The sequence below is a fragment of the Artemia sp. Qi Xiang Cuo genome, chromosome 1 (assembly GCF_049724085.1).
Source record: "Artemia sp. Qi Xiang Cuo chromosome 1, ASM4972408v1, whole genome shotgun sequence".
Classification (NCBI taxonomy): Eukaryota; Metazoa; Arthropoda; class Branchiopoda; order Anostraca; family Artemiidae; genus Artemia; species Artemia sp. Qi Xiang Cuo.
In genome coordinates this window covers 5,654,995-5,674,631 of record NC_142794.1, presented here as the reverse complement: position 1 = coordinate 5,674,631, position 19,637 = coordinate 5,654,995, and the positions used below count along the sequence as shown (strand labels likewise).

The window sequence follows — 19,637 nt, the reverse complement described above, 5'->3', positions numbered from 1 at the left end:
GCATCGGTTTTACTGACTCGTGCAGTGATTTTACGTATTGTATTCAGAACGGACATTATGCTAATTGTTAATTAAAAAAACAGTTGGCAAAAATGACCAGCCAGTCGGTAAAATTCCTCGCCCCCCCCCCACATTTTGGTTAGTAACGACTGCGGTGGGTGCAGTGAAGATGTAAATATTAGAATAGCTGAGGTCCAGGGTATCTTTTCACAGTTGAAAAAGTTTGAGAAGATAGCTCTGCGAAGTAAGACTATAATCTTGTAAGCTGAAGTATTGACTGTGATCAAGTATAGTTGTGAAACCTGGGCGCTTCGGAAGACGCATTTGTTTGATGTTCTCAAGGGGAATTGCTTACGGGTGGTTTTGGGTACCCGTTTGACTGAACGTATTTCCGACAACAAGCTGTAGGGAAAATGTAGCCCTATCCCACTCTCTAGGACAAAAAAAGATTCAGATGGCTGGGACACGTTTTGCAGTTGGAATTCACCATATTGTAGGGCCAAATGAAAAGAAAGTTATTCCAGAATCGTATGGAAGGAGGTCGTAAGGAAAGATTTAAAGAAAAATGGAACTTTTGGAAGGGGTAAAGAGGGTAGCTTTGAATAGATTGGGCTGATCGAGGAGCTTGCGCAGTTGTATTAGCCTCAGATTAACTTGGTGCAGTGAGCGGTTAGCAGTTGTAGTTAAGTTATCCCAATTCTTTAGCTACTGTATATCTCGTATATCTTTGTTTTTCGGATATTTTTGGACTATTCTTAAGTTTCCATTACCCTTTTTGTATTGTCATTTTTTTTATTTTTTTTTAGTCTTGGCATTTACCTTCAAATAATTCATCTCATTTCTTTTACATCTTCTTGACAAAATTTGGAAGTTGGATGAAAAGTGCAGAAATTGTATTAACGAATCGCGTCGGACTATTTGGCCTCGAACTCAGGAAATGATCGATCAAGAGACCCGAGAAAAAGAAGCAAAGGAAAAGGAAGAGAGAAAACGAAAGGCAAAGGAAAGACAACAGAAACTTATGGCAGAATTCGCCTCCAAGCAAAAATCATTTATTGACAAATACAAAGCAATGGAAACAGGTTAGTGACTCAGTTCTGACAGAAAACGGCTATAGTAGGTACTAATAAAATGGGATTTCACATTGGCAGCAAGATTTCACGTCGTCAGGTGGTCGAAAGTTTTTTACTTGAAAACTGTATATAAAATTATGGCCGAAATGTTTGTCCTACTCGTAAAAACTTAACAAAAATGAATATAAATAAATTTAATACTTTTTTTCTTGTAAAACACCCCCCCTCCCAAAAATAAATCCTGGATACGGCCCTGCTCTACAGTAAAAAAAAAATATTGCGTTTTCGTATGTTTTTTACGATATAAAAAAAATGCATTTCAGGATGATCATATGATAAGAATTCGCTTAATTTTGGTATCACATCTGCCAATTGAGCCCAGTCCAATGAATAACCTTTTGTTCTAAAGTGTATTTTTCATGATTCATTTATAGATTAGTTTGTTGTTCTTTACAGGGGGTGTAATGACTGTTTGGCTCTTAAGATAATATTCTTGTTCTTTATACGTGTGTTTTCAGCAAAGCTCTAGTTTTGCATAATCCATATTGTGTTGATTTATACCGCTGGCACCACTTATTGGGTTGATTTATATCGCTGGCACAACTTATTGGGGTGTAAGGTACGGGGGTCACCACTTATTGGTGCAAAAATGGCGCAAAAAGGTTGTGATGCCACTTACTCGAGGGAGAGAAACCCTTGTCGGCCCAAATGTTAGTGGGATTCCCGAGCTTACCCCAACGGTTCCTTTTCTATCGGGTATGTCAGTGCCCGATTTACAATATACCCTGCTTTAGGGTACGATAGCGTGATCGAATGGTCCCAGGGGCCACTGTAAGGCTAAGGGTTACCGGTAATGTTTCTAACTATCTCCTTAGACTTGATCTAGGCTAAAAAATCAAAGATTATATTGTATAAAAAATCTTACTGTAATCAGTCATGCTACAAAAAAGGAACTAACTAAATCACACTTCCAATTTTCCCCCAGCTCGCTCAGCCGGCCGCGTGCCTGCGATGGGTGATGGGGTGGTGGGTGAATTTTTCCAGCCAATCCAAAGGCTTACTAATTACTGGTCAATCATCCCCAACTGCGCACTTAATGCCTCGTGGTCTGTTTAACCAACTACGCAATTAAAGAAGGACAGAAAATGGCGCCACCAAAATTAAAGGAAAATTAATAATTATTACTTGGGGGAAGAGAATAATTAAGGGACCGAAAGAAAAGAATCTGGGAAGGGCATTTATCTGAAACAAACTGGGACCAAGGGTTCCAACAATCCACAAATGTAGGGAATTTTCAATAGCCGATTTATTTGGGCTAGTTTTATAGATGTGTATTGCATAATATGCAAAGTAATAACTACGTTTATTTTAAGTTTTAGCTCTGCTCTTTACTTCCATTCGGAAGACTTTGCTTTTTAAGAATCCCCTCCCCTCCCCTTCTATATTTTGAAAAATGATTTTTGTCGCGCGCGCCACACAATTTTTGGGGGGGTGCAGGGGCGTGGTTTGGGGGGGGGAAGGGGGGCACTTGCTCCCCCCCTCAATAAGGAGGAAAAAAAAAATATTATACATACCATGCCCTGTGACTCTCCAGCTATTGGCCCCTCTTGCCCCCCCCCCCAATAAAAATGCTGGAGATTCGCCCCTGTTTGGCTGGTATGTATTTTTGAAAGAGAAATTTGCGAAGTCTGTCTAGGAAAAGTGTACAATGGAAATGATTTATATTTAATGATTTATTTAATTTAAATGAAGGCTTTTGGAAGTTACGCTTTAACCTTAACTTAAAGCTCTTATCCCTTTGTACAAATGAATAAGAGCATTTATTTTATAAAAAAGCCAATTTCTTACTAAGCATGAGTGAGAGCCAGTTTCTCACTAAACATGAAACTAAACTGAATCAGGGACTTGAATAGCTTCTCATTAAACACATTAGAACATGGGATAGGATCAACCGGTCCAAATGCCACACTGAGATTTTGCTTAAGGATATGGTTAATGTAACGGTTCTAAAGGAACAAGCAGCATTATGTCACCTACAGAAATAAATATGTAGCCTCAAATGAAGGCCGTATCCGTGGGGAGGTGGAGTGGTGGTTTAACCGCCCCGAAACATTTTTACAATTATTTAATTTTTCTTTAAAATTTTTGTTATAAAAACTAATTTTTATAAAAAACATGTTTCTCTCCCCCTCCTCCCCCCCCCCGAAAAAATATTTTCGTACCTTCTCCCCGCTTTTCCCGCCGAACAAAAACTCTTTATAAGAAATCTACTTATCGATCATTGTGAATAGTGTGCCTCCAATGTAATTAGCGTATTAGCCCTTTTTAAAGACCGTAATCGAAATCAAAAATCCTTTCGAAGCCCATCGTGCCCTAGGGATACCCCCAACCAAACGGTATTAGTTGCAAATTTTAAGATGCTTATTTCAATCAGAACGGTCTGAAAAAACTCTTCTAGGATGGCTTGGTAACTGCAGCCCTATTGTAAGGGTCCCAAACTTAACAACTAGCTATTATAAAGGTGCAAGCAAAATCAAGTGGGGTATAGGACAAAACCCAAAACAGTTTGGTAAACCCAGGGTATTCCATGGAAAATACATTTAATATAAAATACATTTGGTATTTTTGTTGGTAAGTGAACCCCCCCCCCCCCCCCCTTTAAATTGCCCCTTCCTTCCACTTCTTTACGAATCATCTTCTGCTAGTTAAAAGAGTAGTTCCACCTTCTAAAAGAATTGGAAACTTGAGTTGGGTCTTTGGCGATTTAATATGAGCAATAGGGATTACATCTGGGTAATTCATTAAACTGGGAAATTTGGAAGAAAATTACATATATGATATGATATTGTGATTAACCTACAGTGTAATTATCATTAAAGCCGAAATTTCTCTGTAAGGGGTAATTAACCAACAAGACATTCTTTATTTTAAGAACTATTTAAAGTCAAAATCGAGTCTGAACGAATTTGGCCTAGGCTAGCTTTAAAAATTCTTTGCAGGCTAATTTGGATATTATAATTTAAACTGATTGTTGGAAATTCTGTTTTTTTTTTTTTTTCATGCACTTTGAAGTGCCTGTATTTTATTAGGGCAATTCCGAAACTAATAGGGTAACCATTACAAAAACAAAAAAAAATAAATAAAAAACACATCAAAAATTTATTTATGTGCATTTTTGTTACGTATTTACGATGTGAACCACCATCTCCAGTTTGGGGGGCGGGTGGTTCTCGAACCCCTCACCTCCCCCCAGGATACGGCTTTGGGTCTTCGCATCAAATCAGTGGTACTATAAATCATTCGAACACTATAATCAGAACAGTGGCGTCAATTTATGAAAATTTAGGCGGGAAGCGGCAAAATCTATTTTTATATCGCGGGGGGGGGGGGGTGCCATTTTAATTAAAATGGCACAAAGACTATTTTCAATGATCATGTCCTCTTTACAAAATTTAGGGAGCATATGCTTCCTCTTTTCCCTGACATATTTTTCAGATAGTTAGAACAGAAATCTAATCATAAACTCCAGTAGGCAGGTGCGTAGAGTAGGGGGCTCATCTCCCCTGAAATCCTAACATTTCTAAATTTCTAGGCGCTTCTTATGCTATTAATGTATAAAATTAATTTTATTATTGACCCCCTCCCAGGGATGGATCCCGGATTTTTTATAGGGGGGGGGAGGGGGCGCAAAATAGGTTAATCCGATAAACTTGCGTTAGGAGCAAGTTTATTTAACGCAAACTTTCGTTAATTAAGTAAATTACACTACTTTAGACTACGTTAGGGAGCGCGTGTCCCCCTCGCCCCCCCCCCTCGGGATCCGCCACTGCCCCCTCCACCCAAAAAAATACCTGCATCCATACCTGTCCCCCAGTTTTAGATGCTATGCTGCCATGAAGATGGCAGATTTGTCCCTAAACATACGTCCAAAATTGCATAAACTTCACGAGTGCTGAATACTGTGTTAAATTCAGAGTCATGTGAAGATTTTCAATTTGTATGATTAAAAGTTGGACATGAGCTTGTGATCCGTAGAAATTTAATGAGACATCTAGGTGTTATTTTAGAATAAGCGTTAAACAACTCTGTTCACTCTCTCAACCGAATAGATTTTTTTTAAAGCCAAAAGGCCTTACCACTATTGATACTTATGAATACAATAATTAGGGGAGCAAATTGGATTTTTAGGGGAGCAATTGCTCCTCTCTAGACTCTGATAAATATTTTTTTTTGATAATTTCATTGAAAAATGCCTTTTTTGTATTTTAATAGCACCCCTCCCAAATTTCTATGAATTGATGCCACTGCTGATAAAGCATTTTAGATCTATCGAACATCATAAAGGCTGACTTTTGACTTGTTGGTGCCTAACCATTTCTCCATTTTTGCCATTGTGCCACATGTCACTCCATTTAACCACTTCTCCATCAGTAATATATTCTGAAGTTTTACTGTAATAACACTAGCTGCTATGTTTCAATTGTTATCGTTCAACCGTCCCAAACTGCGCGGGACTGTTGAAGCGTGCCCAAACTGAAAGGGCGTATTTGACGTATTCATAATGTTATATAAGCACTAAAGTGAGACTTTAAAGATGAATGCTATATTAAGTATTTTCTAAGGCCAGTTTGATTATTCAACATAATGAAAATAAGGTTTAAGCTCTCCTCAGCTATGGAAATTCAGCCTTTACGGTGTTCTTGATAAGCAGTAATTTTGACTTGACTTTTGCCATGTCATTCTCAGGCTTGTTGACACAAATAAACAAGGCATAGGTCAAATCGAAACTATTGATTGGCAGCTTTATCGTAAAGCTGGAATATCCATAGCAAAGGTCAGCTTAGACACCATTTTCATTAAAAAAGTGAAAAAAAAAGTTTATAGAAGGAACTTATGTTAGGGGTAGTTTAATAAAAAAAAAGAAAAATTTCAAATTTTGCATAATTAAAACAAAAGACACAATATCAATTAAATTTTAGCTACTTATTTGATAGGAGTAGGAAACTAAAAAATGAAGAACTTTAAGTTAAATTGAATTAAAGCAACAAATACAAATATACAATCTTAGTTGCAATTTAGTTATAATCGACGCTGCAAAACGCAGAATATATGTTTTAGTTGCATGTAGTGCCACAAATATATATATATATATATTTAAAAATATGAACACAGGCTCAAAAGATCAAAGTAGAAGTGCTACCGCGTCCGGGGAAACCGACGACCCTTGCGATGATGGAATGAGAATGATGATGAATTTGCTACCGCGTACGGGGAAGCCGACGACCATCATAGGCCTAGGACGACTCCCAGACGGGATGAGGGTTTAATATTGGCGAAAAACACTCTCCATATTGGTATACTAAATACCCGGACTTTAGCTAAACCTGGCAAAATTGATCTGGTGTTGAAAGAGATTGATAGATACAAGTGGGATATAGTCGGTATGTCTGAGACGCACCTTCCTCGAATCGGAGAAGAAAACATCCTTGGAACCACTTTCCTACTGTCGGGACGTTCTGATGGTGTCCATCAGCAGGCTGCCGGCTTCATCCTCTCTCCGGCCGCCAAAAGGTCACTAATGACCTTCACTCCTGAATCGGAGAGAATAGCGACCATCCGCCTGAAAGGGTCCATCAAAAATCTCTCAGTCGTCCAGATATATGCCCCGGATTCAGCCCGCAGTGACGAGGAGTGCGACCAATTCTACTTTCAGCAACAAAGCGTCACAGACCATATCCCCAAAAATGATATACTTATCGTGTTGGGTGACTTTAATGCGATAGTTAGCAGTTGCCATGCTGGTCGAAAAGATGTCATGGGCCCACACGGACATGGCCATCTTAATGCAAGGGGAGAACGGCTTATTGACTTCTGCTGGGAGAATGAACTCTACATCACTAATACCGCTTTTAAGCACAGACACCGCCGAAAGGTAACATGGAGATCCTCTGATGGAGTCACTGAAAATATGATCGACTACGTCCTGATATCCAAACGTTGGAAGTCATCTGTAATGGACACTGTCTCACTACCCGGTGCAGATTTCGACTCGGACCACACACTCCTGATGTCCAAAATCAAGTTGAGTTTAAAACGTCTCTCAAAAACCACAAAAATCCCAAGATTCCGAATGGAACTCCTCCGAGACCCCACCAAAAAAGCCACGTCTAAAAAATTCCGTGACATCCTCAGTACATCCAATCCACTCACAACTCCCGAAGAGATTGATCGCTTGGCTGAACATGCCACCTTTGCAATCCTCGAGACTGCAAGTGACATCCTTGGTAGAAAAGCCAAAGTTGAAAAGCCTTGGATCACTGAAGAAATAATTCGGTTATACGACCAGAAACGCCTACATAACAACAAATCTGACCGGAGCAGCCGAAACACCTACAAACCTCTCAAACGGAAGGTTCAGCGTGAAATCAGGAAGGCATTCCGCAGGCATATCGCCGAAAAGTGCAAGGACTGTGAAACCCAGTTAAAAAAAGGCAACAGCCACAAGCTCTTCAAAACAGTCAGCGAGCTATCCTCCAAAAAAGATCCCTCAACTTCCGTAATCCTAGACAAACAGGGGAACGACACCAGTGATGCCAAGATGAAGCTCGAACGATGGAAGGAATACTTTGAGGAGAAACTGAACCCTGAAGTAATGACCGACCAAAATGTCCTAAACTCCTTCCCAATCATAGATCGACCTTCACCTCCGCTTAGAAGCGAGACCAAAGCGGCTATAGAATCCCTAAAGCGAGGCAAAGCTCCGGGGCCAGACGGTATCACTGCTGAACTGATAAATGTTGGTTCAGAAGACGTTGTCGACCTATACCACAATCTAATATCAGCCACCTGGTCTACTGGACACGTCCCACAGCAGTGGTGCAAGGCAGCAATAGTCCCAATACACAAAAAAGGCTCGAAGAAAGAATGTGACAACTACCGGCCCATTAGCCTCACAAGCCACCAAAACCAGAATCCTGACCAAGATCCTGCTTCGGCCTACTTCCGACAGGCCTTTGACCTAATATGGAGGAAAGGCTTGTGGCATATTCTAAGACACTTCGGTGTCCCAGATGAAATAGTTAGAATCACTGAGGACATGTACAACCAATTTAAAAGTCAAATACTGACCACTGATGGGCTCTCTGGTGAATTCCCAACTACTTCCGGGGTTCTGCAAGGATGCATCCTCTCACCGCACTTGTTTAACCTGTTTCTGCATGCCATTCTCTCCCTGATACCCGTCGAATATGGAGTAAGAATGGGAGGAATCTTAATTGAAAAACTAGCATATACGAATGATATCGTCCAGATGTCTACTATCACCCAAGAACTCTAGAGATAGGCTGAATGTATCTCCCAAGCAACAAAGCCGTTTGGTATGCAGATTATGGCAAAGAAGACCAACATTATGGTAACATCACGACAGGAGATAAAAAACCCCCCTCGATAGTAATAGACGGTGAGCAAGTGGAAAGAGTCGATCAATTCCTTTACATTGGCAGTCTCCTAACAGCTGACAACTGCCACACTGTCGATATTAAACGCCGCCTCGGTCTTGCTAGCTCTAGCTTCAAAAGACTATCAAAATCTGGAAATCTAACCACCTTTCGAGCCATCTGAAAGTGCATCTATTCAACAGTCTGATCATACCCATTGCTCTATATGGGTGTGAAACCTGGACATTAAAAGATGAAAACGAGCGCAACCTCCTTGCGTTCGAAATATAAATGCAATATCAGTTAAAATTCAGCTGTAAACGATGTTGCAAAGTTCTGAATCAGAGTGTTTTAGTAGCATTTTTTATGTTTTAGTGGCATTTTTGGCAAGACAATAACTCAAATCAATTAATTGTTCAGCTGCGAATAAGGTTTCAAAATGCTCAATAGACATGTCTTAGTGGTATTTAGTGGCAAAACGGTAACTGACAAGATAGATGTAGGTAAAATTTCAGCTATAAACAATTTTGTAAAATGCTCATTAAATATGTTTTAGTGGCAAAACGGTAACTGGCAAGAGAAAATGCCGGTAAAATTTTAGTTATAAACGATGTGGTAAAATGCTCGTTAAATACGTTTTAGTGGCATTCAGTGGCAAACAAATAAAATGATCACTTAGGATTTAGCTACGACAAACGTTATAAAGTGCTCAGTAGACATGTTTTATTGGCACAGCAATGACTAAAAAACACCATAACGGTTAAAATCCAGCTCTAAATGATGTTCCAAAGTGCTCAATAGATATGTTCTATTGGCGTTGTATACATTTGTTTTGCACTTCGTGGCACATCAATAGCTAAAAAGATCTAATATCAGTTGAAATTCAGCTATAAGCGATGTTGTAAAGTCCTCAAAAAATATATTTTATTTAGTTTTATGCATTAAAATGTTTTATATATTTTACGTGCTTTAATGGAATTCAAAAGTTCACAAATAAAGAAATGTTTTATTTATTTATTTATTTTTTGGGGTATAACACTGTGTAACAAGCAGTTTAGGTTTAACGGCTTGAGAAATACGTCTGACGCTAATTGAGTAACAATAACCTGTTCTTAACCCTTTCGATTTTTTTTTTTTCATTTATGCAGGGCTTAAAGCTTTTTATAATTTAAATTATGAAATAAAAATTCTTTTAATTTGGTTTCTTTTAGTAAAAAGATAAGGGAAATATTATAATTATACTACGAATTTTAAGTACATTGTTTTTTTGGAGTTGATGTGTGTGTATATGATTAGATTTTGTGCCTCAATTGCAGTAAGGAACTGTTTCTCTTTTTCTACTTTTACCTCTTTTTAAGTTAAGCAAATTAATTATTTCCCTTCCCTTGAATTTCTTTTTCTTCTTTTTTCGTGTCTTTTCCTCTTTTCTCTCTTTTTAAGAAAAGCTAATTAATGATTTTCCTTCTCATTGACAAGCCCTTCTTCTTGAGTGGATTATTTATACGTTACATAACTTATATAAATAAAAGGATTTCACAACAATAATTCATACAATAATAATTCAAAAGTAATTTCCCTCCCATGGACTCGTTTTTCTTCTTTTCCCCTGGCTATAATTTTTCTTTTCGGCTTTCGTTTTTTGGTCGTTTCTCTCTTTTTAATTAATACTAATTAATTATTTTAATTTACATGGATTATTTTTATATTCTTTTCCAATTTCTCTCTTTTTTCTTTTTTATCTTGTTAGTTATGCTAATTAACTATTTTCCTTCCCATGGACATGCTATTTTTTAGTGGATTATTTATTTTGAATCGATTTTAATTGATTTAATTTAATTGATTTAATTAATAGATTCGTTTTTATAGAACCCATTGTTGAGGAGGTTGTACAAGTTGAAGACACAGAATCTGTAATGATCCAACGGCGTGAGGAATACGACTGCGTGATTTGTAATCAAACATCCCCTAGCACGTCTGAACGTCCTATGTGTCTGGTGATATTGACTCAATCGACGAGCACCGCTGGTCATAGGAGGTGCGCTGAACCTGAGCCTGGAAACGCAGAAGGCCTGAAACCACAGACCACATGGGTGCTTCCTTTGAAAGATCAAGACAAAGATATATTAAAGAAGTCTCTAACGCTTGGAGGTGAGATGGAGAAAAAGATTGATAAGCTTAAGCAGTATTTTGATGAGGTAAGGGCTATTTAATGAAGGTTTTTTGAGGTTGGCTAAAGGTGGCGATTTTTTTATTTGGGGGGTGGGGATGTCGTCTTTATCAAAGAAATTGGAAGCTGAATAGAAAGATATATGTGGCGTTTCAATATAGGCGTAATAGGATGGGTCGTTACTAGCCAAAATGTTTAGGGGGGGGGGGTACCCACACGCTGTTCTTTGTTCCCGACTGTTTTTATCACTAATTAGCATAATGTCCGTTTTGAATACGATACGTAAAATAACTGCACGAGTCGTTAAAACTGCTGAATTTACCGCCAAGTTCGAGATTTCTATAGGTTACATCTCAGTATTTTCGTGGTCTTTATTTAACCGAACAAAAATTTTGGCGGATTTGGATTCTATTGACTCAGTTTTTACCGAGTGCCCAAAAACAGGGGGCATCCCCCTTCCCCCTATACATGATGGCTCTGGTAATAGGAATAATTAATCAAGCACCAGGGAACCGAATCTCACTGGGGGAAACGAATTTTAAACACGAAAACGGCGGCCAGCTTATCCACACCCCTCCTGTATTAACGTTCATTTTTTGCCGAATCAGTTCGTGAATTGGTGCCTCCAAACTGTACAAAGGAAACTCAACATATCTAAAAATTTATAAAGAAAAAAGGTATTAAAAAAGAAGCTAAATATTGATAAAGCCCCCCATACCCCTGATTCAGCAAAAAAGATTATAAAAAATGTAAAAATTGATAAAGCCCCCCATACACTGATCCAACAAAAAAAGATTCAAACTATATAAAGATAAAAATTGATAAAGCTCCCCATACACTGATCCAACGAAAAAATCCTCGCTCTTTACGCTAAAGTTTTTTATTGTTTAAAAAAATAGAGTTGTGAGAAAGTCAAACTTTAGCTTAAAGAGCGAGGCGTTGAGGAGGGGACAGACCCCTTCATATACGGAATAATTTCTGTTCGTTTTAAGTTTTAACGTCGTTCCTTACTTTCACTTAAAAAAACTTTTTTTTTTATTTAATTTTTGAACGTTTTTTAATTAATGAAGGTTTTTATTTTGGCTAACCGTACATGATTAATTCAAACAAAATTTGCATATTAATTTTACTTTTATTTGGTTAAATGGCTTTCTCGAAACTTGTTTAATTTTATTTACGAACGTTTTTATTAGTAATAAATATACGTAACTTACAAATTAACCTACGTAACGAAGTTAACCATTCATAAAGTTTTAACATATATATTAGTGGGTTCGCCCCCTATTCAATATCTTACTCTTTAAGCTAAATTTCAAATTTTTTTCCAATTCTTTAAAAAATACCTCTTAATCCCAATCAGTTGATTAGTTGAAATCAGTTGAAAAACTTGTTTTTTTTAATTTAATTTCTTATCTTTTTCTTTAATAATGCTGGGTAATCCGGCGCCCCCTTCATAGCAATGTCCCTTCCCCCATGAAAACTTTCTTCATGGAACGGTCCTCCCATATAACCCCCGACCCACCCCCACCTCCACTTACCAGAAAAAATTACCACTTACCCCCTGAAAATGTCTGTATACTTCCCAATAACCAATGCTGTATGTTAACATTGAGTAAAGTTCATAACTTTCAGCCCTCCCCCTGGGGACTTTGGTGGATTAAGTCATCTTAAAAGATATTTTTATCATATTTTCGACCATGCTGAACAAAATGGCTGTCTCAAAATTTTGATCGGATGACTTTGGGAAACAAATGAACGTGGGAGGGGGCCTAGTTGCCCTCCATTTTTTTTGGTCACTTAAAAAGGGCACTAGAACTTTTAATTTTCGTTCCAATAAGACCTCCCATGATATTCTAGGACCATTGGGTCAATACGATCACCCCTGAAAAAAAAAATAAAAACGCATCCGTGATCTTTATGGCAAAAAATGGAAAATTCAACATTTTTGTAGATAGGAGCTTGAAACCTATACAGTAGGGTTCTATGATACGCTGAATATGATGGTGTGATTTTCATTAAGGTTCTATAACTTTTAGGGGGTCTTTACCCCTTTTTTCGAAAATCAGTCAAATTTTCTCAGGCGCGTAACCTTTGGTGGGTAAGATTTAATTAATGATGAAACTTGATGAAACTTATATATTTGAAATCAGAATTAAAATTTGATTCTTTTGATGTATCTATTGGTATCAAAATTTCATTTTTTAGAGTTTCGGTTACCATTGAGCCGGGTCGCTCCTTACTTACAGTTCGTTACTACGAACTGTTTGATAAGAAATAGGAAATTTCCTTCTGCGGTGGACAAGACTGTCTTTAAATCCAACAAAAGCCTCTTGTTTATGCACTGTATAAAAAAAAATTGCTTCTGTGTCGGGGTAGGAGTAGGTAGGACTCGGGGTAGCACGTGAATTCTACTTTCTTTGTTTTTAAATGTAACACTTACTGTACATGTAAGTTTGATTTTCTTTTTATTCTCTTTTGATTTTAGACTTTCCCGTTTTTAAATCGTTATGGTTTGATTTCTTTCTGTTTTCTACGCTAAGTAGCCTACGCCTTTGTGTGATGCAGGTGAAATATTTGTTTGATGCTTTTTTCTTTTGCTTTCTACTGACCACAATTTGTGGTTTTCAATATTTACTTCTTTGATTTGGTCTTGGTAAAATGGATTTTTGAGATTCCTTTATAGGTGGTAAGGGTTTTTTGTTTTTGTGAAGTTTTTAGGAAATTTCGCTTTCAATCAGACATAGCAGTCGGAAGCGACATAGTGCCGTCGCTTGGCCGCTCTTGCTGGCAAATATTACTGTCATCTCTTAGCTTAATGGCTTAATTAGCTTAATGAGTTGGCTTAATTCTGTTGATTCTAATTCTCGGCAGCAGATTTTATTTAGACATTAATAAGGATGGCGTCGTTCTATTTCTAAGTGTATCATTCAAGTTGTTGTTTTCTATGATTATTCAAGGCTTGAAACTTACTTATCTTCTTTTTTTTTTAGCTTATTGAGAAGGCTTAATTCATTTCATTTTCAATAGAGGTAGCAAATTTCAGTTGGATATTAAATAAATGGTGTCGTATTATTTTAAGTGAATCATTCGAATTATTATTTTTCTATAATTATTTTATTCTTGGAGCCTACTTACCGTCTTCTCCTAGCTTAATTGACTTAATGACTTGATTATCTTATCGAACTGGATAATTAAGTTCATGGTTCATTTTCCTTCCCAATAGCAAATTTTAGTTTGACATTAAATAGATGACGTCGTTTTATTTCTAAGTGAATCATTCGAAATATCTTTCTTTTACAACTTATGTATGCTTGAAATTTACTTACTTTATTCTCTTAGCTTAATTGGCTTAATGAGCTTAATGGATTAACTATCTTAATGGGAAGATTTCACTCTGTTCATTCTCATTCCTGGTAGCAGATTTTAGTTGGAAATTGAATAGATGGCGTTCTATTATTTCTTAGTCAATCATTCGAATTGTCGTTTTTCTGTGATTATTCTATGCTTGGAACTTACTTACTTAATTCTCCTGCTGGCTTGGTGTCACCGTCGAGAGAGCAGACACCTTCCAACTCCAGAACACCTGGTCTTGAGCAGTTGCAAGTGCATTTTCAGGTCTTATATCGTTATTTTGGAGCCCACCTAATGGAATCTCAGTGCGTAGTTTTACCTAGCTCTGAGAAGATCCCAGGTTTAGAAGGGCCAGGTCTAGAAGATCCCAGGTAGGGCCGGTGACCCTCCATTTGAAAATGACTGCCTTGAAAAAATCCTGACATGTTTGGAAGTACTATCTTGAACTATAATTTGGGTATTTTGGATTGTAATTTGGGCGTTATGACAAATTTGCACAATTAACAAGATAAAAATTCGTAAAAAAGTGCAATATTTTGTAATATCCGAAAGTAGCTCGCGCCTACTTTTTTTATAATATAGATCCTCCCCTCTTAGAAAATTTATATTTTGCTTATTTATGTACACAGTTTATTGTTATTTTCTTCTTTATTATCATTACTTGGTAAGAAGGTGTGTTTACATAAATTGAGTTTTCAATTAAATAGTAATAATTTACATCTTAATGGGTGATCATATGACAATAAAAGATAAAAAAATACAATCAGGAAAAGGAAGAACTCGAAATGGGAGTAAACTTGTCCCTGTTCGGCTAATTAGATAGGTATTTTTACTATTATTTCACCTCCTCGGGTAATGTCTTCCCATATTTATTTCACAGTGAAATGAAAATCCTGCTATTTTATCTTCCAGGAATTTTGGGATATTTTTTTACGAAGAAATTTTTGGTATAGCAAAATCCATTGTATGGTATGCTCAGCAACTTCATTATTTCATTATCACTTACGTAGTTTTATGACTTCGAAATCCTTATTTAGAACATTCATCTACTAAAATTTTTAGAAACACAGATTTGTCGAAGGGGGGAGTTAATTGCCCCCCCCCCCGGCGGCTTCAACCAATATTTTTGTCTTCATTTTATCTCTTCCCTTATTTATTTCATAGTGAAATGAAAATTCTGATATTTTTTCTTCCAGGAATCTTGGTTACTTTCTGTAAATAATGGCTGGGAAGGTGGTGTGTATATTCAAACGTGTGGCCATCATCTTCACATTGATTGTCACAAGTCCTATGTCCAGTCTTTAAGAACATCTCAAAGGTCCACCTCACTTGCTACTGATAAGTAAGTTCGTACCATCATTCTTTTCTTATTATATGTCAATGACATTGATAAGTATAAAATTGAAACTAATTTTGAAAATACATTTCAAGTAGATATTACAGCTGAGTTCGATAAAATAAGAATTATAAAAGAAAAACGTCTAAACACCTATGAGCCGACTTTTGGATGCTTTGTGCATTTTTTGAATAGATGGAAATTACGTTAAAAAAATAGGTTTCCTTTAAGAATGTTCGAGAAAAGTGTATCGTAGAGTGATTAGAATCCCCCTCTTCTCTCTATTCCTCTCTTTCTCACTCCCTTATTCTCCCTCTCTCTTTCTTTCTCTCACTCTCTCCGTGTTTCTGTTTGTCTCTCTCTATCTTCCTCTCTGTTTAATAACGGTTTACTCTTTTTAATGTTCAAAAAGGTTCCTTAGAATTCGTCTCTCTCTCTTTATTTCTCTCTCTCTCTGTTTCTCTCTCTGTTTCTCTCTCTGTCTCTCTCTATCTCTCTATCTCTCTCTGTCTGTCTCTCTCTCTCTGTCTCTCTCTGTCTCTCTCTGTCTCTCTCTCTCTCTCTATGTCTCTCTCTCTCTCTCTCTCTCTCTCTCTCTCTCTCTCTCTCTCTCTCTCTCTCTCTCTCTCTCTCTCTCTCTCTCTCTCTCTCTCTCTCTCTCTCTCTCTCTCTCTCTCTCTCTCTCTCTGTCTCTCTCTCTATCTCTCTCTCTCTCTCTCTCTCTCTCTCTCTCTCTCTCTCTCTCTCTCTCTCTCTCTCTGTCTCTCTCTCTCTCTCTCTCTCTCTCTCTCTCTCTCTCTTGTTCTTTTTTCTCTCAATCTCTCCCCTTCTCTAGGGTGCTGAAGCACTTGAAATGATCCATAAGTGTAGGGGGCTGAGTAACCACAGGACAAACTTAATAGGGTTCGACAGAATCGTGTACTGTTAGTTCAATGATACCTATTCAGTGTGAAAAAAACTATCATTTTAAAAAAAGAAAGAAATTTTGACACCAACGTTTTTCTAAATGGGTTCTCCTCTAATTTGTTATTAATTATTGGTTACTTATTTTTTAGTCATTCTGACATTTATCTGTTTATGATTGTATCTTATATTCATTATGTGTATCGTAGCTTAAAAGCATATAAGTTTTGGTATACAGTTTTTGTTTTTTGATAACTTCGGTTATAGTGTGAGAAAAGTGTGTAAGTGTAAGATATACTTCTGGGCCCGAAAACACATCTTTAAATTATTAATCAATCAAGAGATGCTTTGATCTAATCAAGGCCACATCCTGGATTTTTGTTTGGGGGGGGGGGGTCCGAAAAAAGCACATAAAAAATTTGCTTATATGCATTTTTGTTATGTTTTTTTTCGAGGAAGAAAATATTTAATATATCATATTAGATGTAATAATTTTTTTGGACGTAATACAGGGTAAATTTTTAGATCTGTTCGTTACTGACGTAGGGACAAGGAACTGGACATCGTATGGAAAATGTATCGTACACGCTCCTCGATATCATTTTTTATGCTCTTTCTAAGTGCAATAATCGTTTCACTCGCAAATTCAATTTAAAGCGTTTAAATGCACCTTAAAGTGGTACCTGATTCCTTGTTTTTTTGTATCTTGAAATATGTTCAGTTGAGTGGTCAAAAACATATCGTTTAATTGCAAATCACTTATTCCAAGTCTTATATTCAACATCTATTGAATATGCTTTTATAGTGATATGTTTTTAATCACTTATCTCACCTGTTTCAAGCTGCTAAAAAAAAGGAGTTAGGTGTTACTTTGGGGTCTATTTAAGGGCTTTAAATTGGATCTGCAAATGGAAAGATTATTATATTTGTAAAGAGTATGAAAAAGGTATCAATTACTGTTTGACTCCACCGCCATTGACACTTATAGGTCGCTTTAAAATCAACCAGTTAACTGGGTAGACGAAGATTTAAATTTTTGGGGGAGTCTGTTGATTATTTTTCGCAAAATTTTATTAAAGCTTTTATCAAAGAGGAGAATTTGTCAATGTTTTTAGGAATTCAACTCGTAAATCTTGGAGAGAACATTTCCCGAAATAAACCCTATAAGTAAGGATGTTTTCTCGGCAAGAGCTAGAATGGGGCTTCGAAAGTTTATATTTGACAACAATCATCCTTCAACAACAATCAATCAAGCTGAACTGTAGTACTTTCACTTTGTTTACTTCAATTTTCAGGGCCTTTATTACCAATAAAACCATAAAAATCAAAATCAAAAGTCCAGTTTTCCAACAATTCCTATTAGCGAGAAAAGAGAATTCGACGCATTTCGAAAACATAATTAAATATCTTAAGAACCAGATAGAAATATAATAAGGATAAGGTAGATTCAATTCATTGATATATGTAGGTTGGATAAAGGTCACAAGCTTCTTAGGACATAAACTTAATTAGAAAATAAGACATAAGCTTCATTAGACAATAAGAACTAAACTTCAGTAAACAATAAGACATAAACTTCATTAGACAATTAGACATAAAATTTATTAAACAATAAGACATAAACTTCATTAGACAATAAGACATAAACTTCATTAAACAATAAGACATAAACCTGATTAGCTGAAGGACATAAAAACCAAATTTTTTAAATATCACGAGAACCAAATAAAATAGGAAAAGACAGATTAAACCAATTGATATAGAGTGGCTAGTGAAAATAATGAGCTTTCTAGTACCACTATCGGTGGCAGCCATTCTCGTTAGCAGCTGGTGGCTATTGACCTGCTCGTGTATTGTAATACCTGTTCTATATTTTTATTTTTGCTTTTGCTTTTATAACTACTTGGACGATTATAACTTATTTGATAACTTTTATATTATATTATTTACATTATAATTTCCTACGGGATACCACCAGATAGCTAATTTGACAGTGTATATATATACAAATCTTTAAATTAGCCGACCAGCCAACCAGTATTTAAAGCCTAGGAGTCCAGTTGGACATAAGGAAACATATTAAGAAAACAATTCTTACTCTATAATATGGAAAATAATCCTAGTCAACACATTTTGCAAGGAGAGAGCCATTGTCTTCACTTTTTTCCTTGTTTTTCCAGTTTTTCTAAGAAATTCTTGAATTTCTTAGAACCTATATATTCACAGAATATATACCCCCAACCCCCTAATGTTCAAATATATACCTAGAATTGCATCCTCAATCTAAATATAACATCCATTTGCATCACAAATTAACTTTACTCCAACATTAGGCATGTGGTGGATGTCCAATTTCCTACTACATTACGTTATAATTGGCGTTTTTACGCTATTTGTGTGTCCCCCATTTATCGTGAATTTTCTCATTTCTCATATGTTACATCATTGCTGATGTAGCTATTAGTTTTATGTTTCATATCTGGTTATATAAATGCTGTGCAATATGATATATTTTTGTAATTAAGATTTTACTGGACTCAAGGTGTATTTTTTATAACTAGTTATAGTATAATTAGTAGATATGTAAATATTAGTATATAAATAATATAAAAATTTATAAAATTTTCTATATATATATATATATATATATATATATATATATATATATATATATATATATATATATATATATATATATATATATATATATATATATATATATATATATATATATATATATATATATATATATATATATATATATATATATATATATATATATATATATATATATATATATATATATATATATATATATATTACTAAGGCAGTAAATCGCTGTCCATTTAATTTTATTTGCACATCTCTTGTCATATTTAGTCCTTTTACCGTCTCTTGTCATATTTAGACTAGTTGATTGAGTCCGTTGATTATGAATTGAAGTTATCAAATATTTTGCTGTAGGTTAGGTTAAGTGAATTGAAGTTATCAATCATATTGCTTATGTTTCTTCAGTACTTGGGAGTTTAAAAAGTAAAATTTCTTATGTACCTGCAGTGCAGTGTATAATTGAGTTTTTGTTTCTCGTCTTTGTAATTTGTTCAATTATGTGTAATGTGTTGTAATTTGTTTTTTGTGTGCGTTTTTTCTTTTTTAGTGATACTCCATCTTTTGTACCTTTTTTTGACGGGTAATAAATATATATATATATATATATATATATATATATATATATATATATATATATATATATATATATATATATATATATATATATATATATATATATATATATATATATATATATATATATATATATATATATATATATATATATATATATATATATATATATATATATATATATATAT

The 19,637-nt window shown here is 35.6% G+C and overlaps 2 protein-coding genes across 2 annotated transcripts in view; one reads left to right on the top strand and one right to left on the bottom strand.

Moving 5' to 3' along the window:
* Nucleotides 1-19,637, bottom strand: part of LOC148955943 (E3 ubiquitin-protein ligase ubr3-like) — a 230,048-nt gene that overhangs the window by 99,573 nt on the left and 110,838 nt on the right. The gene's annotated exons all lie outside the window — the stretch shown is intronic.
* The window catches only part of LOC148955947 (E3 ubiquitin-protein ligase UBR3-like), a 47,088-nt gene continuing 28,307 nt past the window's right edge, over nt 857-19,637 (top strand). The window contains exons 1-3 of the mRNA XM_089108419.1: nt 857-1,082; nt 10,376-10,704; nt 15,224-15,369. Coding sequence (XP_088964545.1) covers nt 938-1,082; nt 10,376-10,704; nt 15,224-15,369 — 620 coding nt within the window. The 5' untranslated portion in view covers nt 857-937. The remainder of the gene's footprint in view (nt 1,083-10,375; nt 10,705-15,223; nt 15,370-19,637) is intronic.